A 25534-nucleotide genomic window follows, 5' to 3' on the forward strand; every position below is an offset into this window, starting at 1 on the left:
GCTTAATTTTCAAACTAAAATGTTGATGTGCATGGGAAAGTGTTGGTAGGGATTATTATCAATGTGGTTCACGTTGGGTGATATAAACAGTGTTTTTGTTAGCAAGCTCAGAAAAAAATGTTCTGTAGATTAGCTTCATAATACTATTTGCATCAAGTTTACGATCAAGTTTTTAATATGAAATCAGCTTTAAAAAAAATCATACTTGTTTTAAAATTGAACATTTTAAGAAAGATTTCGTATATTTAGTGTAAATATTTTAATATGGAGCATACTAGTTTAAACTATTTTTAAATTTAACAAAAAAATAAATCTGCTCTGTATGAATGAAAATTAAATTTAAAAAAGTTACTAGCTATATAAGTAGATAAAATTAAAAAAAATATTAATAGAGTTTTTTAACTTAAATAAAAAGCTAAAATAATACAGTACAGACAAATGCTTCAACAACAACACTCACCCTTGTCCATTCGAAAGCAACAGGCGGGGTTCCACTTATTAGCTTGCATGTTATAGTTGCGCTGTCTCCTCTATGCAGGCTGACTTCTGAGTCTGGCAGTAGCTGGACTACAGGAGGTTCTAAAAACGTATGTGGGTCTGAAGTTTAAACTGTTAATTCATAACTAAACGCATAATATTTCTGAAACTACAACAAGTTGCCTGGTAGCAGTAGAGAGCTGTTGTAACGACGATGCGGTGTGGTTTAGAGTTTGTGTAGTTTGAAGCAGTCAATCAAAATTTTATGAACGACGACTTTAAAGTATCTTTCACACGTAAAGTTTCGTACTTTAAAAATCATGCTACCTACTGCATCGAGAAGGATTTATCTTACTTTTTAACAAAACTGAAGTATTTCTATTTTTTCTAAACCTAAGTACACTCGATAATTTTTTTATGATAAATTATTATTTGACTTGCAAACAAATTTATAAAGTTTACATTAATTTAAGAAAACACTTTACAATAAAAAAAAGTTGTACAAAAAAGGGATTCTTCGTTTCGAAAAGAATGCTGCTTTTAATTTAAAATTTACTTTTAAAAATGTGAGTATCAAAAAAAAAGTAACCAAATGTTTTAATTTTTGTTAATTATCTTCAAACTTATGTGATGTCAAAAATGGTTTACGTAGAGATCATACACTGACTCACCAAGAACTGATACCAGATAAGAAATTTGATCGACGCCATGTTTATTTGCAGCTACACAAGTGTAATTTCCTGAGTGACCACTGTTTGCGTGAGATATCTTCAAATTGTTTCCAGTTTTACGAGCTAAAAGAAGTAATAATTAGTATTTTAAACTTTAAAGCTTGAAAAAAAATTAAAAGAAAAAGTTTAGATAAACTTCTTATACTAGAGTAAGAATCATTACAGGACTTCTAAGTGTTTAAAAAAGAACTTGGTTGCAGTTTAAGTACAAAGCGAATGTTGTTTAATAAAAAAACAATTACTTTACAAAAAACTAACGCGACAAATGGTTTTCATTGTTTTTCAGCCACCTTACCACAGGTTCAGGCTTACCTCCCTGCACGTTACAAGCTAATCTCAAATCCTCCCCTGATATCACTCTCAATTTCATTACTTTAGAAGGCGACAACACGGTAGGTGGGACGCCACGCACAGGACTCACGACTGCAATTTGAAAAGATAAAAAAAATTAAAAGTTCAGACACTTCTCTGGTTATGGTAAAACAGCCAAAGTCGGCTAACTAATGATTAATGATTACTGTAAAAGTTTTCTTTTTAATTTTTAACCAATAAAACAGCCGTCATGTGTAAGTATTTTAAAATTCAGTTTGCAATGTAGATAACTTATTTTATGAAATTGTAAAAGTTTAAGAGTAGTATTAACACACATGTATTATATTTTATTTATAATATGATATCACTTTGTCAAATTTTAAAAACTGAAAAGCAAAATTTAATCAAGACTTTAAAGGTTCTTAATCACGGGTTTAGCCATCGAAATCAGACTACAATCAAAGTTTGTTTCAGACAAAAATTCCGCAAAAAACGCACGGGAATGCTAAACCGCAACAAAGTCACTCGGAAAACATTGATGGTCTCGCCAGAAATATTCTAGGTTTCCTAATCAAGGATAAAAAATCTCATCAGTAATCAAAAAAGTTTTTCTCTAAGTATGTGTTTTTGTGCTATCGCGGTTTTAAAACCGCAACCGTTACTTTTTTGTTATTTTGGTTCTTAAAGGCATAAATAACAACCGAATTTCCCTGCGGTTTTTAGTTGATAGTGAGAAATAAAATGAGTGAACTTTTGTTTTGCATTTTGCCGGCTCGCAGGCGTCAAATACTATTTGCTAATGAGCAGTTACATGCAAGAGTGGCATTCTTGTAAGTTTAAATATCTGGTACCAAAGAAGTTGTCTCGTTTTTTTATTATCTAATATCGAATTTTTAATAACTTTTGAAAAAGTCTACGTTTTATTTTTGATTTTAAAGTTTCTTTTTTAATAAATAAGTAGGACTAGAGAATGCTTTGGATACAGTTTGTATAGAAATTTAGTTTAGTAGCAAAAATAAAAAGAAATATTTCAAACTGTTTAAACTGTAAAAAAATATTTGTTATAAGTACTTTTTTAAAAGATCTAACAAACATGTTATTTTATTTACAAATTTTTTGACAGAGTTTAGTTTTCATAGATAAAAAAGGTGTTAAAAACTTTAAAAATAAATAACTAAAAAAAGTATGTAACAACTTTGAGTATTCTAAAGAACTGAAAGTATTCTTAATTAATTGATATACATTTTTATTGTTTTTTTTATTTTTATATTTTTGTAAGTTTTATGATAAGCGTTCATAGTTCTGATCTTTTTAATTGTAATCATTATAAGCTTAAACAAACGTTTTATATTTACAAAATGAAATTTAAAAACTAGAAGTATTTAAGACTTAAGATATTAAAATAAGTATAAAATATCACCACTGGAATAACTAATAAAAAACAAACCTTTTACATTGACACTTTTAGTAGAAGTACCGACAGAGTTAGTAGCACTACAAATGTATGTTCCAGAATCTTGTTCCTTGAATTCATCTACTCTGTAAGTTACCTTTGATCTATGGTACTTTGTTAGTCTGACATCCTTTCGTTCTAATTAATTTTTAAAATATACTTAGTCTAAAAATACATCTTAATATAATTAGATAAACATACAGGTCAAAGTTTTAAACGCATCTAAACGTTCATCTATTGCAGAACATTTAGTTAATAATCCAACTTGTGCAAACAGTTATAATTTAAATAGATTTAAAATTATCAAAACTTGCAGTAACGTTTTCGATTGTAATTAAATTAGAGGCCATTTGTATTTTGTTAAGAAAACCTGTTTTCTGTAACCAAAAAGATTTTGACTATACTGTTTCTTTATTTTCGTAATATTTTATAAGGATTGTCTTCATTTTATTTATGTTTAATTTTACTGTAGATCAATTATAACGTAAATAGAATTATTTGAATTTATCTGTTACTAATTGCTTTTGTCTTTTATTAGTCTCTTGATTACTTTATGATTACTTGATTACTTTATGATTACTTGATTACTTGGTTACTATATAAGTTTGTAAAATATTATTACTTGTTAGCTTTGTACTCTATTAAAGGGAATTGCTAGAAATATATTTATTGTTTTTGAAATTGTGTGTCTTGTGTAACTTATTGTATAAATAAATAGAGTTTAAATGTTTTAACAAATAACCAATGCATTTAAACTTCAGTTAAAAAAACAACTTTATTTGACTAAGTTTTTGTTTCACTAAATTCATTTATCAACATAAAAAAAAGTGTTTTAGTAATTATTTGGCGTAGCACAACTTTAGCCTAACCATTTAATGTGTAAGAACTTGGAATCATTTTCCACATTAAAGAGGGAGAGGGTGTACCAGAAGCGTGGCAACGGAGTTCTAAAGGTGCACCTAACAATACTTCAAGATCATCGCCAACATCTTCTACGAAAACTTTTGGACGTGCTACAAGATTTTTACAAAATATTTGTTTTTTTTCTTCTATTAATTAATAAATAGTAAAGCTATACAGCTAAATAATTTTATTTCTAATAAATATTACATACTTGTTTTGTTGTTATACAGTTTGTATACGTTATCATTCGTATTATAAAAACAACATCTTTTCTCATACTAATTATGTAAAGTACTACTATAAAGTTGTTCTTACACTAGGAATGCATACTTTCTTTCTTTTAGAAATTAAAACTTAAGCGAAAAAAAGATAAGTCTAAGCTAAAGGCTAATGGAATGCTTGTTTGTCTGACAATGAAGCGTATGGAAGTTTAAAGTTTTTTGATGATATGTAAATGAATACCAAAATTTATTAGCAATGTGGGTGCATTTGGTTTCCGGAGTGCTATTGTTTATGAGAATAACTGAGAATTAATCTCGCCAATAGTATATAAGTAAATTATCTTTAATTTTTATCATAAACAATTCAAAAGTATTACTTTTGAATGCGAACTTAAACTAAATGAAAAAAAAAAGTTTCTTTTTTAATAAAACGCTAACCTTTAATATTTATAAATAATTCACATCTAAAACATTATTATGTTCTAACTTTATACTATCAATTCGATAAACAAACTTTATACTTGTTAACGAATTAAGATAGAAACGTTACAAGCAGTTAAATAACTTACCCATAACTCTAACCATTGTGGTAATATAGCGATGACCGACTTTATTGCTGGCATAACATCTGTACTTTCCATTGTGGTTAAAGCTTGCATTTTCAATTTTTAAAGTTTTTCCATCTTTGCTAAAGCTCACGCCCTCTAAATTTTTGGAAACATTCGCATTGATAGTTAAGTTTACGTAAAGCAAAAAGAAAAAACATCGACAGTATTTCGTATTTAGGGTAAAGATTTAGCTAAAATTTTCAGACCTATTTTAGGTGTTTGCTTAATTTATAAACTTAATTAAAAGTATAAAAAAAGTTTGAAACCATTCTTTTAGTTTTTCTTCTTTTAATAATATTAAGTAGTATCCAGCACACTATTACATTTAAACTTAATCAATTCAAATCGTAATCAAATGCACTGAGAATGTTTACAAATTATCGGATTAAGTAGAAATGAAAAGTTTTAAACTGCCAAGCTTAACTTACGAATAGAAAATCTCTTTAAGTTTTCAAATGATCAGATTTTAATTTTAAACATCTTTTATTTTCCCACGAAAAGCACAAAAAGTGCATTTTTGATCTTATTTTCATAAAACTAAATGTTTTGCGGTTTAATAACGAAATCTTAATATAATAAAATTTATCGAAATCTGAGATAAAACTGACGAACACTTAATACATGCAATTCAATATTTTTGTGCTCATACAGCTTTATAATTATTTTATTAAACATATTTCAGAGTTATTACTGGTTTTATTGTACAAAGTTAACTTTCTTACTACAAGAAAGAAAGTTTTAAAGTATAAATACAGACTTCTTAATAAAAAAAAATCTCTAAAAAATGAAAACTTTATTGGTCATTCTATACTTTTATCTTTACAGAAAAGTGGCGATAATAGTTTGCCATCTTGAAATTTGAGTATTAAAAACTGTTAACTTTTGAGTTTCTTTCTCTTTCTTATAAAGATTAAAGTAATTTTGAATCTAATTGTTTCTAATTTGATCACTAGTTATAAAACATTATTGAAATACTGCAACAATTTTTAAACTTAATAAATGTCCTGTTACAGAATTAATAACATATAAAGTAATTATTTTTTTACATTTACTACCTTTAATTTGCTATAAAAAAATGCACTACAAAACTTTACAGTCTAGTTTAAAATTTCTTTTTTTTAAAGTCAATATGATAAAAGATCCTAATAAAAGGACTTTAATATACACTCTTAAATATTTAAACTCACACTTACTGTTTAAATTATTCTTTTTTTTTAGTTTTTATTACTCAGACCCAATTAGCATTGTACCAGTTTTTATCTGATGAACTTACCAGGCATGTCTTCACCTTCTGGTTTTTTCCACTCAATAGTTGCATTCTCCTGATCTGTTGAACAAGCCATTTCAACTGCGCCTCCTTCTTCTACTTTCATTGAAGTTCGAGGCCTCACAAGCACCTTAAAGCACTCAAATAAGTAAATTATTGCATCAATTATTTTCTATACTTAACAAAAAACTAAAAAATATGCTATAAAATTATTTGAATAATTAAAAAAATAAAAATAAGTTTTGTTTCATTTCTAATGAAAAATATACAAATATTCTTTTTTAAATTAGTAATTATTAAATATTAGGAAAAATCACAAATAATGAATTTTTTATTATGTAAAATTTGAAACTAAAAAAGAATTAGGCCTTTCCTTATATTATTTTTTAAATCTTAGGAAGTACTCTTTTAAAGCTTAAAAAGCTTTAATCCTAAGTTTTAAATAAGAAAAATTAATATTTTTTTATTGTAGAGTACTAAGACAGATTAGTTTTAAAGACCTAATATTTGACTGATAAAATTTAGTCTGGGATATTCTATTAATGGTAGTAACTTCCCACATTTTAAACTTATCACTTACAAAACGTACCTATTAAAATTTTAACATATTAGTTCGTATAACGTATCTAAAATATTTAAACCTTTTTTAAGCCATTAGTTTTGTAAAAATAAAATAAAATAATTAAATTGTAAAAAAACGTGGTGCATCTACCCCTATTAGAATTTAGCAAAAACATAAATTAATTGAAATATCTTAACAGTTTTTTGCAATATAATGCTTTTTAATAAAGTTTTTAGCAACATATTTAAATAAAATATCGATTATTTGGGTTTTGCTATTGTATTTACACAATGTTAAGTTTTAAAAGTCTTTTTTTGACAATTATTTTTTGATATATGTCGATGCCATATAAGTAAAATATATACATAACCTTTTTTACTGTCACCAAAAATTAAATTACCGCTTTCAAAGAGGCTTGTTTATTTTTACTTCGATTAATTTTGAAACTAGTAAACAAACATTGAATAAGAACAAAACTAGTTTTAATTTTTATAATAGATGAGTTAACATAACAAAGCAAGCATTTCTTACATACTTTTTTTCATATTCTTGTTTTGTATGAATTTACAAAATATAGTTTTAAGTTAAAATTAAAAAAAGGTTAAGTTTATATTTTTTGTTTATAGGTAAATGAAACATTTAACGTCTTTTTTTACTTGACTTATTTAGTAGTTGAAAACATAAAACTTAAAAAAGTATTTTTTCTTAAGTTTTTAATATCTACTTTTAGTGGTCATACAGTTTAGTTTAAACATAAACGAACAAACTTGTAAAACCAACTAATATAAAGAAAATGTTTAATTTTTACTTATTTGTGTTTTTAATCATTAATTAAGCTTAAATAATGTATCAAATCAAGTAGAGCTCTAAAAATTATTTTGAATTAAATAATAAAAATGCATCTAACTAATGGTAGTTCGACTTTCTTAACGGTGATTCTGGCTGGACTTCGAGACTCCCCGTCGTTATTTGTTGCTACGCATTCGTAACTACCTGCATTTTCCAGCATAACCCCGTATATTTTCAAGTTTGTACCTTCAACCTTAAGTTTTATAAATAGTTTTAAAGAAAACTAAGTTTTGTCCGTTTTATGGTAATAAAACTTATTTATGGTTTATGGTATAAACTGTACAAAATTCAAAAATAAAAATAAAACTTGTACAACTTTATACATTTGGTTTATGAAGGATTAGTTGCATGAATTGTTATTGATTGTATCACGTTCAACGCCCTCTATTTTTTTCTGAAAAACAAAGTAAAAAAAAAAAAACCTTCATATTGCTTCTAATGGTAGACCCATTTACGCCCTCCCAAGTAACTTTCGGAGGAGGGTTTCCTCCTACGTCGCAACGAATTGTGCTGTTTGTTCCAACGTAAATCTCTATTTCCTTGAGAACAGTCTTGCACAATGGTTTTCGAACTGTTATTCATATAGTCGATTATTAACGACAGTTTTATTTTAAAATATTTTTACTTCAAATTCTTATTATTTGAAAATTAAATAAAAAATATAAAATATTTCAGTTAAACTAGTAGGATCGTGCACAAAATATTAGTTTTGACAAATTCTATGAAACTGTTTTTATAAGAATAATGTAAAGTTGAAAAAACTTTTATTCAACCTTCATATTAAAAGTAAAGACACACAAATTTCAAAAAGCATTATTTTTGAAAAGTTTCTGTTAACTCTATAAATGACATATAATTATATTTTTACTTTAACATGTAAAGCAATTCTGCAATATACAAGCGAAAAACACGTAAAATTAAGCATGTTATTACAAAACAAATATTATTGCAAACTTCAAATTCTTTTTTTTTTCAAAACTCTTACCTTCAGCTTTTTCTGCTATCATACCGTACACTAAAAAAAGCCGATAGTATAAATATGTGACCTTTTTTTAGATTAAATTAAGTTAAACTGTAAAGCAAAAATTAGCTTAAAAATAAAATATAGTTTTAAGTTAATAAAGTAGACTTTTTATCTGTTTAGTATAACTTAAAATGCTTTAGAGATATATACTTATACAATTTTATTAAAATACTTTAATAATGTACTTTAATATACTTTTGATCTGTGTATTATGATTTTAAATTATTTATGAAAAGAAAATCTACCAACTAAATTTAAAAAATATGAATCTTTTTTATTTTGTTAGTACAAATATTATTGTTTTAACATAAATTTATTTCAAAAACTACGCAAACAACATTACTTGCATTTCGCTTGAGGGTAATTATTTTTTGTGTTTTTTATTGAACTTTTTGATAGTTAAATTAACGCTAGTAATTACTTTTGTTTAGTTTATTAAATTAAACTGTTTTTCAACCTTTTGAGTTATAACGTTTATTTGATACATGATTGTTACTTTTCGTTTGTAACGTTATACGTAAAGTTCTTGACTGCAGTTGTTAACTAACCCGGTAAGAAAAAATCAACTAATTTTTTTAATGGTTTTGCGATAAGTAAATAAACCGAAGGCGTAAGGTTAGCTTTAAAAAGTTTTTAACTTTAAATCAATAAAAAGGTTTAATGCGTAAATTCCAAACCAATGTTTTATAAATTGCTTTGATAAATTAAATCTTTAACAACTAAAACAATAAAGGTTCAAAAAAAATATGTATATATAAAATAAACAAATTAAAAAAAAATATTTCAGTTGCTTTTTCACGCTTCATAAAGGCTTGTAAGTTCCCATAACGAACAAAAACGCTTCAGTTTGCTTATGTAAAAAAAAATATTTATTATTGTATGATGCTTGTTTCTCAAGCATCATTTCAAAAAGATGTATTAATTTGGTTTAATTGTAAAATAAACAACTTTTTGGTTTAAAGAAAAATATTAAAAACTGGTTCATACATATCCACTTAATTACTTTTGTACTTTAATGATCAATCAAAAAACTGTTCGACGTTTGTTGGTAACAAAAAGTCATTCTATACATGTATGATATGTTCAAAAATTCTGTTTCGGTTCTTTATTTTTAGTTATAGGGTTGTCGTATTTATTTATATTCATATTTAAGTAAAGGGTATTTAAAAGTAGGGTAGTCGTGAACAACTGTTTTGAAAAAGAATTTAACCTCTTTTCTTCACAATTAGTTGATACTGAGATTCCACGACACTGTGCTTGTTTCTCGCAGAGCAAGTATACAAACCTTCGTTTTCTTTTGTCACGTGAGTGAACCTTAGGTAACCTCCTCCTTGTTGTACCTTAAAAAATATTCAAGCTTAATATTTTTTAGTTTGGTACAAACGAGTAAATGTGGTTTGCGAATATCGAAATTATGAAACACAGTAACTCATACGGTTTTGTATTGGACCTTGCTAAGCTCTGACTTTAAACATACGCCAAGTTAAACTTTTAAACATTCTTTGATCTGGATTTACTTTTCTTTCATACAGAAAGTTTAAAATGTTTCCTGTAGGATAACCGCAAAATTCTTAACACCGTTATCAAACTTAACTTTGCGAATTTACACTATAACACAGACAATAGTAAAAATATATTTTATAGATCAAACGTTTTCTCCTAGATCTTGTTTTTGATCAGTTCTAGTCCACGTAAATTTTGGAGGGAGTAGGCTTGGTGAGACACATTTGACTACTCTACTGTCGCCGACAAACAATTCAAGTGGAGACGACGGCTCTACGCTGATAATTAGCGGTTCAAGTTTCTCTGTTGAAATAATTTGAAACATTTTATACATAGCAAAAAATATTTTGTAATAAAACATTTATCATTTGCAAAATAATAATAAATTAAGTTATATTTTAAAAATCAACTGTTTTATCGAAACATTGTTTATACTTCTAACATGTAAACACACTAGAAATTAAAGTATTGAAACTTTTTTTTATGATTTATTTAGTTCACTATTTACAATCTTTGATTTTAAAATTTGTGTACATTTTTGATACAATTATATATGTATATACTTTTTAATAAACTTTGCGGTAGCTGTATTTTAGAACTTATTTTTAGTTTTTTCTTTGTATACCAAAAAAAATTGACGATCCGCATATAAACAGATATAAACTAATATTTTTTGGGTAAAGAAAATTGTGCATTTTTTATAAATATTTTTATATTTATAGATTGTAATAACACACCTCTGACTTGCAGTTGAGCGCCACCCTCTGCACTGCCGTATGGATTGGTTGCCCTGCACATGTACATGCTGTCATCCTCAACACTTGCTTCCGGTATCACCAGATAATTTCCCTCTATACGTGCGTTGCTCGGTAATGGCTTTCCATCGGCTGTGTTTTTTTGTTGTTGTAATTTCCAAAGTTTCCAAAAGAACAAAGATGCTTATATTGTAATTTAACAACTATTGAATAACTCCATTAAATTTTTATTATATAGCTCAAATCGCATTTAGTGTGCAAGACCATTGAAATATTATTACAGGAATTTTTTAAAACAAAACTCTTTTGTATTATTTACCACATCTGGTGACGTAACGGTATTTTACCTTCAAAAAAAAGAACTTTCACTTTAGAGCTATGCGCTTTAAACAAAGAGCACGGAGCCGAAAATAATGAAAATTACACGTTAAATTGCATGTCCCGTGAATAATTACTAATCATGACACTATAATTTTCTTTGAGTTTGTTTACCTCTTCTCCATTGAAGCTCCGCATCGGGACTTCCCAAAGTTATTTTGCAGCGAAACCTGGCGAGTTTTCCTGCTGAAACTTTCACTTTTATCGGCAGCACCTCAACTTTGGACGGCATTCTTTTGTCTACGCATAATAAATTTGGTTAAAATAACAAAATACGTTGTTCATTTATGTTGGAGCGACTAAGGCGATTAAAAGATAAACGACGAAGCTATATGAAAACTTTTAATTGTGCGGAATTTATTAAAAATATTTTAACGTAAAGTTTTAAGTTTACACTAAATTATATTTAAGTATATATTTTTGTTTAAAGCGTGTGTGGTAAAGTTTTTCCCACGCCATCAATAGCAAATGACTAATAAAAGAGTTTTCTAAGTTATGTAAGAAACCGCATTTTTATTATTTAGTGTATGATTTATGCCTTTAGTCCTATATTTTTTTACCATCGTGACCAAAATATATCACATACGCGTTCTTTAAAGCATGTCTTTGGCTTGTTTTGACTATGACGATTTTTTTAAGCCGTATAAAACTAATAAAGTAAGTAAATATTTAGAGGAAAACTGAATAATTTATAATAAAGCTTGTTGGTAATTTTATAAACATGCAGTAACTGTTATAATAAACACTTTAACAAGCGTATGTGTACAGTAAGTATAAATTATTTGAAAAAACAATTTTTTACAATGTACCAAAATAAGAAAATGTGTTAAATTTTGATGAAAACAAAATAATACTGTATCTTGTAAAAATTTTTCTAACCTGTTCGAAGGCTTGTTTGAATTTCATGTGAATAATGAATGCATGAGTTAGCACGAGTGGAATCACTTTCGCACTTTCAAGTGACAAATCATTAACAAGCTACTAGCTGGGTTTAACTTTTCTATTTAATTCTTTAAATCCTTGTTTATCTTTTTTCTTGTGTTTTTTAAACCGAAATGGTTATATAACACTTTATAGTCGACTATCTTTCGCTAACAAAAACTCTTGCATGTATATAAATTCAAAGTTAATACTAATTGAATTAAGTTCTCAATAAATAAAAACTTACTAAACCTCTTCAGCAATATGAATTTTCAAATAAACTTAAAATAGTTATTAATATCTAACTAGGCTACTTAGCTGTATTTAAACTGGCACGTACTAATCACTCGTAAATTTTGAGGGTGAAAGATTTTCAATTTATCGCTCTAGTTAAAACATGTTGAATCAAGAAGCAATCTTACCGTTTTAACGTCAAATTTTGGTTATTAAAAAGCTTGAGTTATTCTCATTATTATTGAATTTAATTTTTTTTGCCGATGGCAATTATAAAGCCGCCAAGCATATCTAAAATATTGAAAAAGCCAAGGCAGTCATTAAACTCACATACACCAATTTACACACTAAATAGAAAATCTAAAGCAAAACATAAATTTTCAAAAATACTTGGGTAAATATGCTTGATTTTAAAATACTTGCATTTTTCCATTAATCATAAGCTTTACGCATTTCGGCGCTTTTATACATTTTTCCGCCTTAAACTGTCACATTAAAGAAAATTTTAAGCAATTACAACCATTTGTCAAAAATTACTATAGCAAAATTACACAACAAAACATTTTTAAAAGACCACCAATTTTTGAATAGAATAGTTTCTTTCTCGAATGCTATTGCCATAATGGAGTTTTTATGTTGTAAGTAGTTTATAAAAAACATTTAAATTAAATTAGTTTTGAGGTGACTATGTAAAACAAACTCAAACGTTTCTAAGTAACTGATGTGTTTATATAATGAGCTAATTTGATTCTACTATTTTTAAGCTACTATGTTTACATATACAATACACTCTATAAAGTCTAACTTTATGTTGAACATCTGGAGAAGCTATTGTTTAAATTTTTGACGTAAACTTTAGTAATTTTTTATAATCACAATTTTTTTTTTAAACTAAAATAATCTCATTCGAACTAATAAACTTTGAACACTAATTAATTTAATTACTACATATTTACAAATAAAACTGCGCTTAAAATCTTTTTTCAATTGATAGTTTTAGCAAAATCATTTCCTATCTATGCTATCACTTTTCAATGCATTCAAATTCCACATGAAGATTCACCTTCAGCTCGAAAAAACTGTTCATTTAAAAGTTTCAATTATATATTCATCGAAGCTAAAAATGTAGTAGAATACAAACAACAGTTATTAAGCAAAGCTTTTTAGTTATGCTGATTAATCAAACTAGCATGCAAAAGTTACATAGACTACAAATTGAATAACATGCAATTAATTACAACAAGTTATACTCGGATTAGACTATTAAATCATGCAAGTTATTGACTTCTGATGTACAAAAACTAGTCGTGACAAATAATGAAACTTCACCACTCTAACTCATGAATGTTATGTACTACTCTTGACAAATTAAAACAGTTGTGAAAAACTACAATTAGTTTATTATAATGTATTTAATAATACTAGAATGTGTGTGATTCAAACAGTTTTATTTCATCCAGCTATCGAGTTAAAATTACAAGAAAAATCATTTACACTGAATAAGTTCAAAACAAACAACAAACGTATGCACAATGCAGTGACAAGAAAATAAATAAAAACTTAAAATAATTTTTTGTGATGTAACAAATATATTAGCTGACATCAAAATTGAAGTGTTGCAAAAGTAAACAAAAATGTAGATAGAGATAGCAAAACTTTAAGATTTTTTGATATTTATATTGCTTTAAACACGTTAGAATGTTAACTAAAGTAGCTGTGTTTAATGATGAGTCATGATTCAGAAATGTACGTGTGAATGAATAAATTTATTTACTAAAATTTAAAAAATTATAGTAACCAATGAGGAAACTTTAAATTTAAGACCCTTCTACTAAATAAAATTTTGCACAAGATGACTCATACTCAAACAAAACAAGTTTTAGACAGTTTACACAGCTATAAAAGAGATAAAAAACAAAAATAGGTCAAAATTCAAACTCTCTATTTAAAAATAAAATTCTGTCAGTAATTGCATTATATATAAAAAAAATTATACAAAAAATGAGGATTGCATGAAAACGAAAACACTAGTTTTGTTTTAAAATACAACTTTTTGTCTCTTAACACCTTATAAAAATTATTTGCATTTCAAAGTTACTATTTTTTATGATTCTTTTTTAAAATTATATTAATGCTGCTGTCTACATCACACACAAACACACGGAAGAAAAAGGAAATTTTCAAGCAAACTATTGCAACACTTTGAAACTGTCCCAGAGCTTTTGCTGCTGCGCTTTCACACTCTAACCTTGCTGTTTGACAATGAGATGCGATGCGGCCCTGTTCATGCCTCCCTTGTCGTCCCGACCCACGCATATGTACAGCCCACCGTCGCTCAGCTGGACGTTTTCCACCCTCAGCAGGCCGTTGTCGTCGGTGTACGCACTTTCTGGCAGCTGTCTGCCCGGTCTTAGCCATCTCAGTTGGTGGTTACCCTGTTTATTGAGTTAATTTGTACTTTTTTGAACAAAGATTAGTTCATTTTTAACTTAAAATAGTTTTTATTGGATATTTTATTCCTAAAAATGACTTAACATGTCAGTAAAACTACGGTGTTTATTTTAAAAGGAACTTGATAAATTCAGATAAAAATAACTTAAGTAATTTATGATAGTTTATTTGGTAACTCAATAATTAAAAGTAACAAACCGAGCTACTTTGAGCTTGGCATCTGAACTCAACATCTTGACCAACGACCACATGCTTCATTGTCGGGGATTGTATATTTACTTTGATAGGTATGTATGGGTCTGTAAATTAGTGTTTGCTTTAGTTTTTTTACTTTAGTGGATGGAATTTTTATAAAAAAACATGAATAAAAAAGTACAATAGATAATATTAAATTAATAACATAAAATCAGTATGTTAGACAAAAAGCACCAGTTGTTAAGAATTTGTACACAAGCTTGATTTAGTAAAAAAAAAGTATCGATTATAATATGATGGAAAAAAAGTTAAGCTAAAATACTTCATGGTTTAAAGCAGTGGTCGTCAAGGTGTACATTGGTGCACACTAGTGTGCACGAAATTTATTTTGAGGTGCACAAAACTTATGGGTACACAAAACTCATTTAGGGGTGCTCAAAATTTAAAGACTACAAAAAAAATCCAGTCTTTATTATAATATTTATCTAGTTTAAGCGACATAAAAGTATTAAATATACATTTTAAGAGTACTGTACTAGGAATTTTGTTGTGATTGTGGAGATGTGTTTAATTAATAAGTATGTAAGACAAAGCTATATAATTAAAATACCATTGTGCAAACAAGGTAAACCAAATAGAAAGGTTCATTAAAAACAGGATCAAAAGATAAATTCTAGTTTTAGTTGTTAAAAGGTTTGCATGTAAATATAAACTGAGTAAACTTTGAAGGAGAGATGCATTAGTAAAAGTGTTTATGTAGTGACACCACTAGCGGCGTTTATTAAAATTTGATCTTGGGGTACACCAATTTTATTTTTTTTGCATTTTGGTGTACACATATTTTGATCAGCTTGACGACCACTGGTTTAAAGGATTGTATTTTAGAAAACAGTTTTGAAGTTACAATGTCTATTTTTTCCATAAAACTATCATAGCAACTAAGTTACTTCGTTTTTATGAAAAAAATTACATTTGCATTAATAAACACTTTAAATACACAAAGCGTTTTATACTCTGTTTTAACTGACTAGATGCAAACACGGTGGCAGTGTCGCTTCCTTCACCATACTTGTTCTCAGCCACGCACTTAAACTTTCCCGCGTCCGCCGGCCTGAAGTTCCTGAACTGCAGCACCAGCCCGTTCTCAATGACCTGCACGGTGTTGGGCAGCTCGTGAACGTCCACACCTGCTTTTGTCACTCGCTTCCACGTCACTGTGGCGTCTACAGGGCTCACTACTTGGCAACTGTGTTGTAAAATAGTCGGTACTAAAAACTACTTGATAGGATTTTTGTTAAATTTTGTTTATTAAGAAAAGTAAGGTCTGTGTTTAATGCATAAGCACTGCTATAACTCATTTTTTAAACTCACTTCAAAAACAGAGATTCTCCTTCTCTCAGCTGGACGTTTTTCGGGTAAACTTCGACTTCAGGGGGTCTGCGGCAACTCGTGCAATCAGTCATTATTTTTGCTGCAAAGAAACTTTAATCATTTAAAACACTTGAAAGATCAAATGTGATCTTTTACATTTATTTAAGTTTCAAACGAACAACAGGCTTCAAACGTGTTCTTGATTTTTTGTTATTTTTTGTCAAAACACTACAATCAAAACTAAAAAAATTGCAAAACATAGTTTCATGTTTTGAAACAATCATCAAACTGTTTTTTTAAGTTCCTGTTTGTTAGACAATAAACAGCTTTGTCAAATCTGGGTTTGACTAATATATCACTAGTTTAATTCCAGCCATATCAATTGTATAGAAATTTTAAGCTTTTTTAGCAAATATCACAACTATATTGCTTAAGCAATTACATTAAAAGACATAAACTGAATCAACAAAGCAAAACTAACAGTCGACGGGGATACATTGCCCTCCGGAAATTCTTGGGTTGCTATCGTAACCATCGGCACATTTCTCACACTGTTTGCCTTGATACCCACGAGGACACCTGTCACACACAATATCGCCCACTGAATCGAACTCACATGTTGGAATTTCTGCCTCTGTGCAGCTGTTTTGAAATTTGAAAATCTCAAACTGCTTTTATCGAAACAGCTTTTAAATACTTATGTAAATTATAAACTGAAAATTCAATAATGATTTGTAAACTTTAACCAAGGCTGTTTAGCACTCGAAATTAACATTTACCTAAACTACATATAGCAGTTAAAAAAAAAGCTATTTACAACAATTATAAATAGTTAGCTGCTAGACCAGCGAACCGTAAAGTAGGCGATTTTGACAGGCTAGTGGGCAATAAATAGTAAAAAATTTGATTTTAAGTTTGTAGGAATCATTTTTTTGAATCTGAGTTTTAACTAACTGTTTTGTATACTTATATAAATACACTTTTTACTACAGTGAAAACTTAAAAAAAATATTTTGCTTAAAATAATAGTATTAACTTGTAAGTATAACACATCTCAAAAATATTTTAAAGTAAATAGCTTTGAATTTTTTAAACTAACTTTCTGTTACAAAATTTATACCAGCTAGTTAAAGTTTAAGTTGATTTGTAAAAACTTTATATTGTTGTGATCCATTTAGAATAAACTTAACTTAAAGCCTTGCTATTTTTTTGTAGCTGTTTTAAATGTTTTAGTAGTTGAATTATTTTAAAATTATTAAACTCTAAAAAGATATTTGCTTTGCTCTCATTCTGTCTGTTTATTCTTTAGTTTGATTGGATAACAAAAAGTATCAAAAGCGCAAGAAAGTAAAACTTTTACATAATAAATTTAAATTTAAACAACTCTATTTTTTACTTTGCTTTCCTAGGGCACGGACATTCCCTACATGGGTTTGTTTTGGGTTCATCCGGGTGTCGGTAGAAGCCCCGCTTACAGTTCTCACAGCTTTCACCCTCAGTGTTGCCAGAACAAACCTGTTAAAATAATAATACTTTAAGCGTTTGAACGAAAATAAAGGGTCAAATTTATTTTATTAAACTAAACGGTACCAATTTTATCAATTTTTTTTAAATAATTTAGTTATACTTTTACGAGATAAGCTTTATAAAAACTGTGATTGCTGTTTTAAGTGTTAGTTCATTACAGAAACTAACCAGACAGCTTCCACTGTTAGCATCGCATTCATCACTGTGTGAGTTGCAGTCACATGACTGGCAATAACCTAAGTACTCGCCCGTATGATTTCTTGTGTACCCTGGTGCACAGTCCTAAATGTTTGTTATGAAAAGAGTTTATACTGTTAAGCTCACTTCTGATAAACAAACTAGTAACAGATTTTTAATTTAAATTTATTTGTATCATTTTAGCTCAATTCGTTTTCTTTCATTTTGAAAAAATTTGTGTAAAAAACTTTTAAGTAAGTACAATTTTCCAAACACTTTATGATTTCCAGGTAAGAAGTTATTAAAAGTATGCACATCCTCGTTTTCACTTATGTTAAAAAATTAAAAGATGTTCTTATTAATTCTAATGTTGAGAGCCTCACCTCGCAAGAAAAGCCTTCGTAACCGTCCGGACATTCACACTGTTCAACTGCAAAAGCCGGCTCCAGTTGTAAGTCGTCTTCCCTGGCGGTTTCCATGGAAACGTAAGCAATGCCAGTTGCACGTTGGTCATTGTTGAACTTTGCTTGCACGAAAATAGCGTCCAAATCAGCCAACACCATGAGCATGTCCTCCCTTGAAGCCGGTTGCTGCTCGTGATAGTGTTGCCAAGACCTCTGTTGAGTTGTTTTGAATATCAACAGATTTTATTGATATTGTTATGATCCATAATAAGTATAAACAAAGTAAATGAATGATTTATTGTTTTATACTGTAAATAGTTATAGTTTCAATTAACTTATTAAAATAAACAACGTGTTTGAATAAAGTGGAAGTTCTTCGAAGTTGTTATCTTTATTGGTAAACACAGAAAATAAAGTTTAAAAACACTTTAAGATGGTTAGAATAAATTAAAGTTATTAGTTTGAAGAGCCCGAAAGTAATAAAATTCAACTTGTTGCTATATAAAATCATTTAAAATACTTCTTTAAGCTTTGTAACATATCCCATTCTATCTGAGGCGTCATCGTGTTCTCCCTTTTTAATCTTTACTGCTTGAAGAAGCATGTTGTTACCACTAATCAACACTTTTGGTCTAAATCTCCTCCTAGATCTCAGATTGCTTGGAAGACTTGTTAGAGTGAACTCAAGTTTTCCTCCGTAAGAAACAACCTTTGTAGTAAAAACTGCTTTTAAACTTATAAATTTATAATATTGGTTACGTACTACGATATAAAATCATACCAAGTATAGTATTGGAAAAAAATATTTTAAAATAGTCAAACAAACTTCTTAAAGTAAATTATCACACTATTTAAATAACAGAAAGTGCTAGTATTTTTGTTTGTTTAAAACAGAGGTATTGTATGTTACACTCATTTAAAATACTACTCTTAAAAAGACCTATAGCTGTGTCAATTTAGAAAATAACTTTAAAGACAACCTTGTCTCCAAGGAAATCATCATCAAATCTCCAGTACAATTCGATATTTTTTGGGATGGAATTAAGTTTTGGGTAAAATATTTCTTTTCCATCACCGGAATATTCTATATCTCGCATTTCTTTAAAACTACCATCAATATCACTTAAGTAAAAGAAGTGTTCTGATGCGAAGTCTGCATTTATCTGTTTAAAGATGATTTAAAGTAGTTTTAAAACGTATTATACCAACATAAACAAAATCTAAAATAAAATGTATACCTAGCTCAAAACTTTATTAAAAGCAAAGCGCTGAATATAATTACTTCTTTTCTAAATGTTTCTTAAAAATAAAAAATATATTTAAATAAGTTATTGTACTTATTTTGACTTTTTTAAAAGTTATTTTAGACTATTATAATCATCCTTTATTGTAAGTTCTCGAATAATGAAAAGTAGCAAGTTTATTCACTTGAACTCTCTTAAGTTTTGAGTTGGAGTTGCATTGTTGTGTGATTCCCATACAGAAACAAGGGGTGCATCCTGAGCCATCTTCCTTTTCCAAATTATACTGGAACAAGCCCTTCTTGCATTCGGTGCATGATGGGCCTTCATAGTCTTCCTGTAAAAATTTAATGAACTTAAAAGACATTATAATAATTTAAGTTATATATTTTAGTTCGAATTTTTTTAGATAGTTACTTACTTTTTGTGTTAGTTTCAAAAACGTTTTCAACTGTCTAAATCTAAAACTAGCTTTTGTATGTAAAAAAAACATCTTAAATATTTTAATATATAATTATTATTAGTTTTAAACACAGATTTACTAACACTAATAATTACCATTAAAAACTCAAAAAGGTAACAATTATCTTGAAATGTTAATCTACAAAAAACTTATACAACCTTATTAACAAAAACTGTAGTACCAAATTAAATTTTTTTTTAAATAAAGTTAAGAAACTTATTCACGGAAAAATAATATCTCAAAGAAATAATTTGTAAAAATGTTCAAGTCTCTAAACAACTTTCAAACTTAAATAAATGTTTAAAATATTCAGTGTATAACTTATTTACATGTATTCCGCTAAAAACTAAATTTTTTTTAACTTTGCCTTAATAATTGTTGTAATACGTCAGGTAAGTTGCATGTAGATGTAAGTCAACTTTTTACATGATGTAATTAGCAAAATAAAAAAGGAAACGTCTGATAAAAACTATAAAAGGACTGCACGAATGTTTATAAAAGCTCAAGGTGTGGCTTTGGCTCATATGATTTCATTAAGCCTGTTTTGCAAAAAAAAAAACAGCAATTTTGTATTTCAAGGGTAAGTCGGGTAGTAGTAAGGAAATGACACAGAAAAAGACACAAAAGCAAAATTTAAGGAAAAGTCACGGTTGTTTTAGCGTGTGTCAATTGGCCGATGAAGTAAACAGTTTTGACGACGGAAATGAAAGTAAATTAAACGCGCTTTTGAAAATGTATACTACTACACAAAGAAAGTAAACTTTCTTATATCAAATGAGTTTTCATTACAATTGAACTTTTTTCCAACTTGTTTAACATGCGGGTATTGTCGTACATGAAGTTTGATAAATTTACGTTAATTTTAAACTTTCCCACACGTTTTATATCCATTTGAAAAACGTATTATAGAAAAGTGGACAAACAAACAACGCTTAATCCTTGTATAAATAAGTATTAAGATAAAGTTTCTTCGGTTTACAAAGTAATTATTTGTTTTAGTATTATGTTTACTTACTAGTTACTAGGTTATTGAAATAATAAAAAGTTTAATGAATTATATTAACCTCTGTTGTACCAGTTTGTGCTGTGTTAAAAAGGTATAAGAAAAAAATAAGACATAAGTTTATACACCGGTATATAATTATAAATATGTATATATTTTCATAGCTTATATTTTACAACTTAAAAAAGTGAGTAGATTACAGTAAAAAATGATCATACTAAATTTTAATTAGGAGCAACCAATATTAACCTTAAAGTAGCTCCTTTTTCAGTATAAAGTTTTTATATAACATGTTTAAATTTAAAACTGTGTTTGTGTATTTAAATGAATAAAACACAGTTAAACGAAAAAGTGCGTAATTATAAGTTCTTCGTTTTATATTAGTTGAATTGTAAAAGCCAATGTTATAAAAACATTTTTATATAAGTGACATAATATAACTCTCAACTTCTAATTTAAAATATAAAATACTAAGACAATGACGCAAGTTAATTTTTTAATTACACTATTAGTTGAAATATTTTATCAGTTTTACATGTCTTAACCAAAATAAAACCAAATACAAAAAGAAGTCTCTTAAAATTTATTACGAGTAAAAACTGCTGTTTTAAGCTAAAGAAGATTAAAAAAACATTTATTATTCCAAAATTTAAACATTTTAAAGTAGTCAATTCTTATATTATTTTTAACTTGAATTTAAATAAAACAACTTATTTTAGCTTATGTTTGTTTAAGTTATTAATTGTCCACTTAAATTGTTTTTATCAACAGAATATATGAAATAAAATAAAATATAATGATAATTTAATAATGTGTTTTAAACTGTGCGCATACTAAAAAATAGCAAAAAGTGTATAAAAGACTATGGAAGTTTAATGTATTTATAGCCTGATATTTCAGAGAATTACCAAAAGACATCTAAAACAATATGCAGTACGTATACAATTGTGATTAAATATACATATATATATATATATATATTACATATGATAATTACATAATATTTTTAATGATTTACTTAGTGACGTAACAATCCTTAAAGTTTTTGCTTAATTTCATGTACATTTTGACTTATGTTTTAAAATATTATCACAATAAACAAACTGAAGATCTGTTCTGCTTAACAGAGTAGTGAAACAATTGTATTTGTAAAACGCTGTGTTTTATTAATATATACATGTATATATATATATATATATATATATATATATATATATATACTTTTTATATACTTTTTATATATCTTCACTAACTGTACCTGATGTATTATACAGAATGACTTTATAATTTTAAGTTCATAACTTAAATCAAATGAAGTATTACTTTGTTTTAAGCATAAATATATCCAATGGTTTTTACCGCAGTTAATTTTTGTTCTAATTATAATGTGTTTTGGTATTGCGATTGAACTACTTAATTTTGATTGGCAAAAATATTTTTTTAGTCTAAAAACTACAGTGTCGTATCTTATGATAAAATGTTTCAAAAATTAAAATTCCTTCAGAGCTTTACTTTTTACAATACAAGTATTCACCGTGAAATGTTTTAGTTACAATTTATTTTAACGTTTTTAGTTATTATTTATCAAACTATATATATATTTTTTTATTACTTATGATATTTTGTCTTAGCATTCAATTCTTTTTACTTAAAATAATTTTAGCTTTAAAAAAATATTGATACAAAAAAAAACTACAATTTTTTAACTATGTACCTAAATTCTTTACTCTCAATCTTTGATTCTTAAACAAGTTGTTCTAGTTCTAAAGCAAGTCTTATAATTGAAGAAAAAGTATTTAGCTGTGTGTTTACTGTGGAACTTTAGACAAATATAAACATTTGTATAAATAGTAAAAGAACAGTATACTCTCAAAGAAAATTTAACAAACACACTTTAATGTAACTGCGAACTTAACTTACTTTGCATTTACATTGACCGTTGTCACCGCATTCTTTACCATATGATCCGTTTTCATCACAGTCACAGCTTCCTTCCTTGATGCACACCACTTCCTCTGATATGCTTGTGTCTCTCTCATAACCATGAGAACATCTAGAATAAGTATGTTTTAATAAAAAAACAATAAACTGCACTACAGTGGGTATAAGATGTTTAAAGTTTATTATTATCATTCTATTACTACAAACTATCAAAGTATTAGTTATAAATATAAATATTATAAATATAAAATATTTTATAGTTTTTTTTAAATTATCAAGTGTTCGACCCTATCTAAAGTTTAAACCAGTGCGAAAACAACAACCATTGCAACAAGCGACAAGTTTACTTGCAGCAGGTTAAAGAGCGAACAACTATTATGTACTGAACACCAGCGCGCACTGGTTATGGTTAATTAGCAGCGGATAATAAGGCGTGCACGCGGGCTGTGGAAAACAAGGAGCATAGCTGAACTGCTGTGTTTGCACTTTGCTTCAGATGCGAGCGGTAATTATTATCCTTTGTTTTCGCGAAACACTCATATTTTGTCAGATCAAAAGAAGCGCACGTCATGTGTATAAAGAGCAACCCTTGTATTGATATATTAATTCAACAACACTTGTTACGTGTGCAGCAGTATTATATAAAAACAATGAGTAATATGTTCGGAGTTTAAAGAGAGCATATACACTGAGACGCAATAATGTGGTATAAGAACAGCACAAACTGAACTTCTGTACGTACGTAAAATAAAGTTGTTCTTTTAAATAAATAAACATCATAGACAGTAAGTAGTATGTAAAAATAACTAGTTATATATTGAAAATATATATAATTAGTGTATTTATAAAAGTTTTTTAAGTAAAAAATATTCCGTTATTTAATAAATTAAAAACTATACACCAAAGTATATCTTAAGTTTAATTTTTATGTTACAAAGAAAGTTTATCTTATAAGCATTTTTACTTTATACTATAGTTACAAAACAAATCTGTTGTACATAAGATGTTTAAAAGTCTTATAGTTTAAAACGTATTTAACAACAAAACATGTAAATTAAACCAATAATAAATCTTTAAAATAAGTTCAGGCTAAAACGTTCAAGTTTTCAGCTTTAAGTTGCTCTTAAATAAACTAACAGGTTGCACAGTGAACCGGTGTACCCTTCTGGGCACTCATCGCAATTCGGGTTGTTGAAGTTGTCAACGGTGCATTTCAGACCTTCCTGGCGACACGGACACATTTTACACTGTCCATCGTAAGGGTCCATAAAGTACCCGTCCATGCAAACCTCACAGTGGTCGCCCATAAAGTTACCACGGCAATTCTGTAGTTGAGCGTTTCGATTGTAATAGTTAAAAATAAAAAACAGTATAAATCTAAGATAACTTTTTCATAAATATGTTTAATAATTTTTTTTTCGAAACTATTTCTAGTTTTCAAACTTAAATCTTAACTAAAATACTGCACTTCCTACTAAACAAGACAACGTGTGTTTAATGGATTTTGAATGATTCAATAGTCAAAACTTAGCTATACCCACCAAACAAATACCGGTGACTGCATCACATTCGTTACTCCTTTCGTTACACTCGCAGTCACTTGTAATTTTTTCAATTTTGCGACAAGTGAAACCGCCAAACACATCATTCCTCTCATAACCTTCTTCACAACTCTGTACATAAAACAATTGACTTTGAACTTTGCTTCGAATTTATATTTGTACAGTTATTTTTCCAGTAATCGAAATTCGATAAAGTTTAATAACTTTTGAACTTTTTATATTAGTGTATCAAAATAAATGAAATTATGTTATCTTGCTGTAATCAAAAGTAACACACTTAAAAACGATAAGTTAACTTATATTAATTAAAAGCTGAAGGGACTACATTATATATCAATTATAAAAAATACTCCTGTACTTTATCGAGCTATGCTCTTAGAATGTGTAAATACCACACACTGGCATTAGCATTAATGTGGATTTAGCCGTAGTCATGACAACAAACCTCGCATGAAAGACCTTGGTATCCCTCGGGACAGACGCACTCTTCAACTTCGAACGCCCTTTCTCTATTGCTAAGTGACACAGCTGTCTCTAAGTAGACATTTGAAAGTCTGTAATTTAAAAAACACTTTTAGGTTGTAAACGATTTACTTTTTAAATAAAAAATAAATTGAGTGCTAATAAAAATTATTAGTATTTAGTAATACTTAGTTAAATAAACTTTATTTTTTTAGCATTTAAGCGTTTAATTTTTGGCAGATAACTTCAATTATTAATATAGAATTTTATGTAAATATAAAAACAATAATATATGAACCAATTGTTTGTTTAAATTTTTAGTTTTTTTTAAATCTGGCACACTAGTTGTTAGAAACAAAAAAATAATTGATAAGTAAATTATAACTGCTTGATTCATATAAAACGGACCGTGAAATATTTGGTTAAGTATTTTTATTTCAAAGGTAATTGAACAATGATTGAGCTGGCTGCGTTGTCAAAATTAAATACCAGCTTTTATATTTTGGTGTTTTAGTTCAACTTCCTGTTCAATCATAGTT

At 27.8% G+C, this 25534-nt stretch overlaps 1 protein-coding gene across 3 annotated transcripts in view; it reads right to left on the minus strand.

Moving 5' to 3' along the window:
• LOC145829849 (basement membrane-specific heparan sulfate proteoglycan core protein-like) overlaps positions 1–25534 on the minus strand; it is a 58743-nt gene that overhangs the window by 12684 nt on the left and 20525 nt on the right. The window contains exons 25-53 of one of the 3 annotated variants that reach the window (XM_082937721.1): positions 24979–25087; positions 24513–24644; positions 24109–24296; positions 22951–23083; positions 19752–19901; positions 19304–19486; positions 18844–19032; positions 18303–18536; positions 17911–18024; positions 17612–17730; positions 16697–16857; positions 16216–16315; positions 15873–16090; positions 14848–14948; positions 14447–14633; positions 11158–11283; positions 10648–10797; positions 10059–10213; positions 9618–9747; positions 8369–8398; positions 7806–7954; positions 7442–7576; positions 5979–6102; positions 4667–4801; positions 3843–3986; positions 2968–3111; positions 1467–1631; positions 1149–1271; positions 461–579 (exon numbers count right to left, since the gene is read on the minus strand). In XM_082937721.1, coding sequence (XP_082793847.1) covers positions 461–579; positions 1149–1271; positions 1467–1631; positions 2968–3111; positions 3843–3986; positions 4667–4801; positions 5979–6102; positions 7442–7576; positions 7806–7954; positions 8369–8398; positions 9618–9747; positions 10059–10213; positions 10648–10797; positions 11158–11283; positions 14447–14633; positions 14848–14948; positions 15873–16090; positions 16216–16315; positions 16697–16857; positions 17612–17730; positions 17911–18024; positions 18303–18536; positions 18844–19032; positions 19304–19486; positions 19752–19901; positions 22951–23083; positions 24109–24296; positions 24513–24644; positions 24979–25087 — 4147 coding nt within the window. The remainder of the gene's footprint in view (positions 1–460; positions 580–1148; positions 1272–1466; positions 1632–2967; positions 3112–3842; positions 3987–4666; positions 4802–5978; positions 6103–7441; positions 7577–7805; positions 7955–8368; positions 8399–9617; positions 9748–10058; positions 10214–10647; positions 10798–11157; positions 11284–14446; positions 14634–14847; positions 14949–15872; positions 16091–16215; positions 16316–16696; positions 16858–17611; positions 17731–17910; positions 18025–18302; positions 18537–18843; positions 19033–19303; positions 19487–19751; positions 19902–22950; positions 23084–24108; positions 24297–24512; positions 24645–24978; positions 25088–25534) is intronic. The other 2 variants (XM_082937722.1, XM_082937723.1) reach the window with 2 other exon arrangements.

This window comes from Thalia democratica, chromosome 2 (genome assembly GCF_965202585.1).
Source record: "Thalia democratica chromosome 2, ktThaDemo2.hap1.1, whole genome shotgun sequence".
Taxonomy (NCBI): Eukaryota; Metazoa; Chordata; class Thaliacea; order Salpida; family Salpidae; genus Thalia; species Thalia democratica.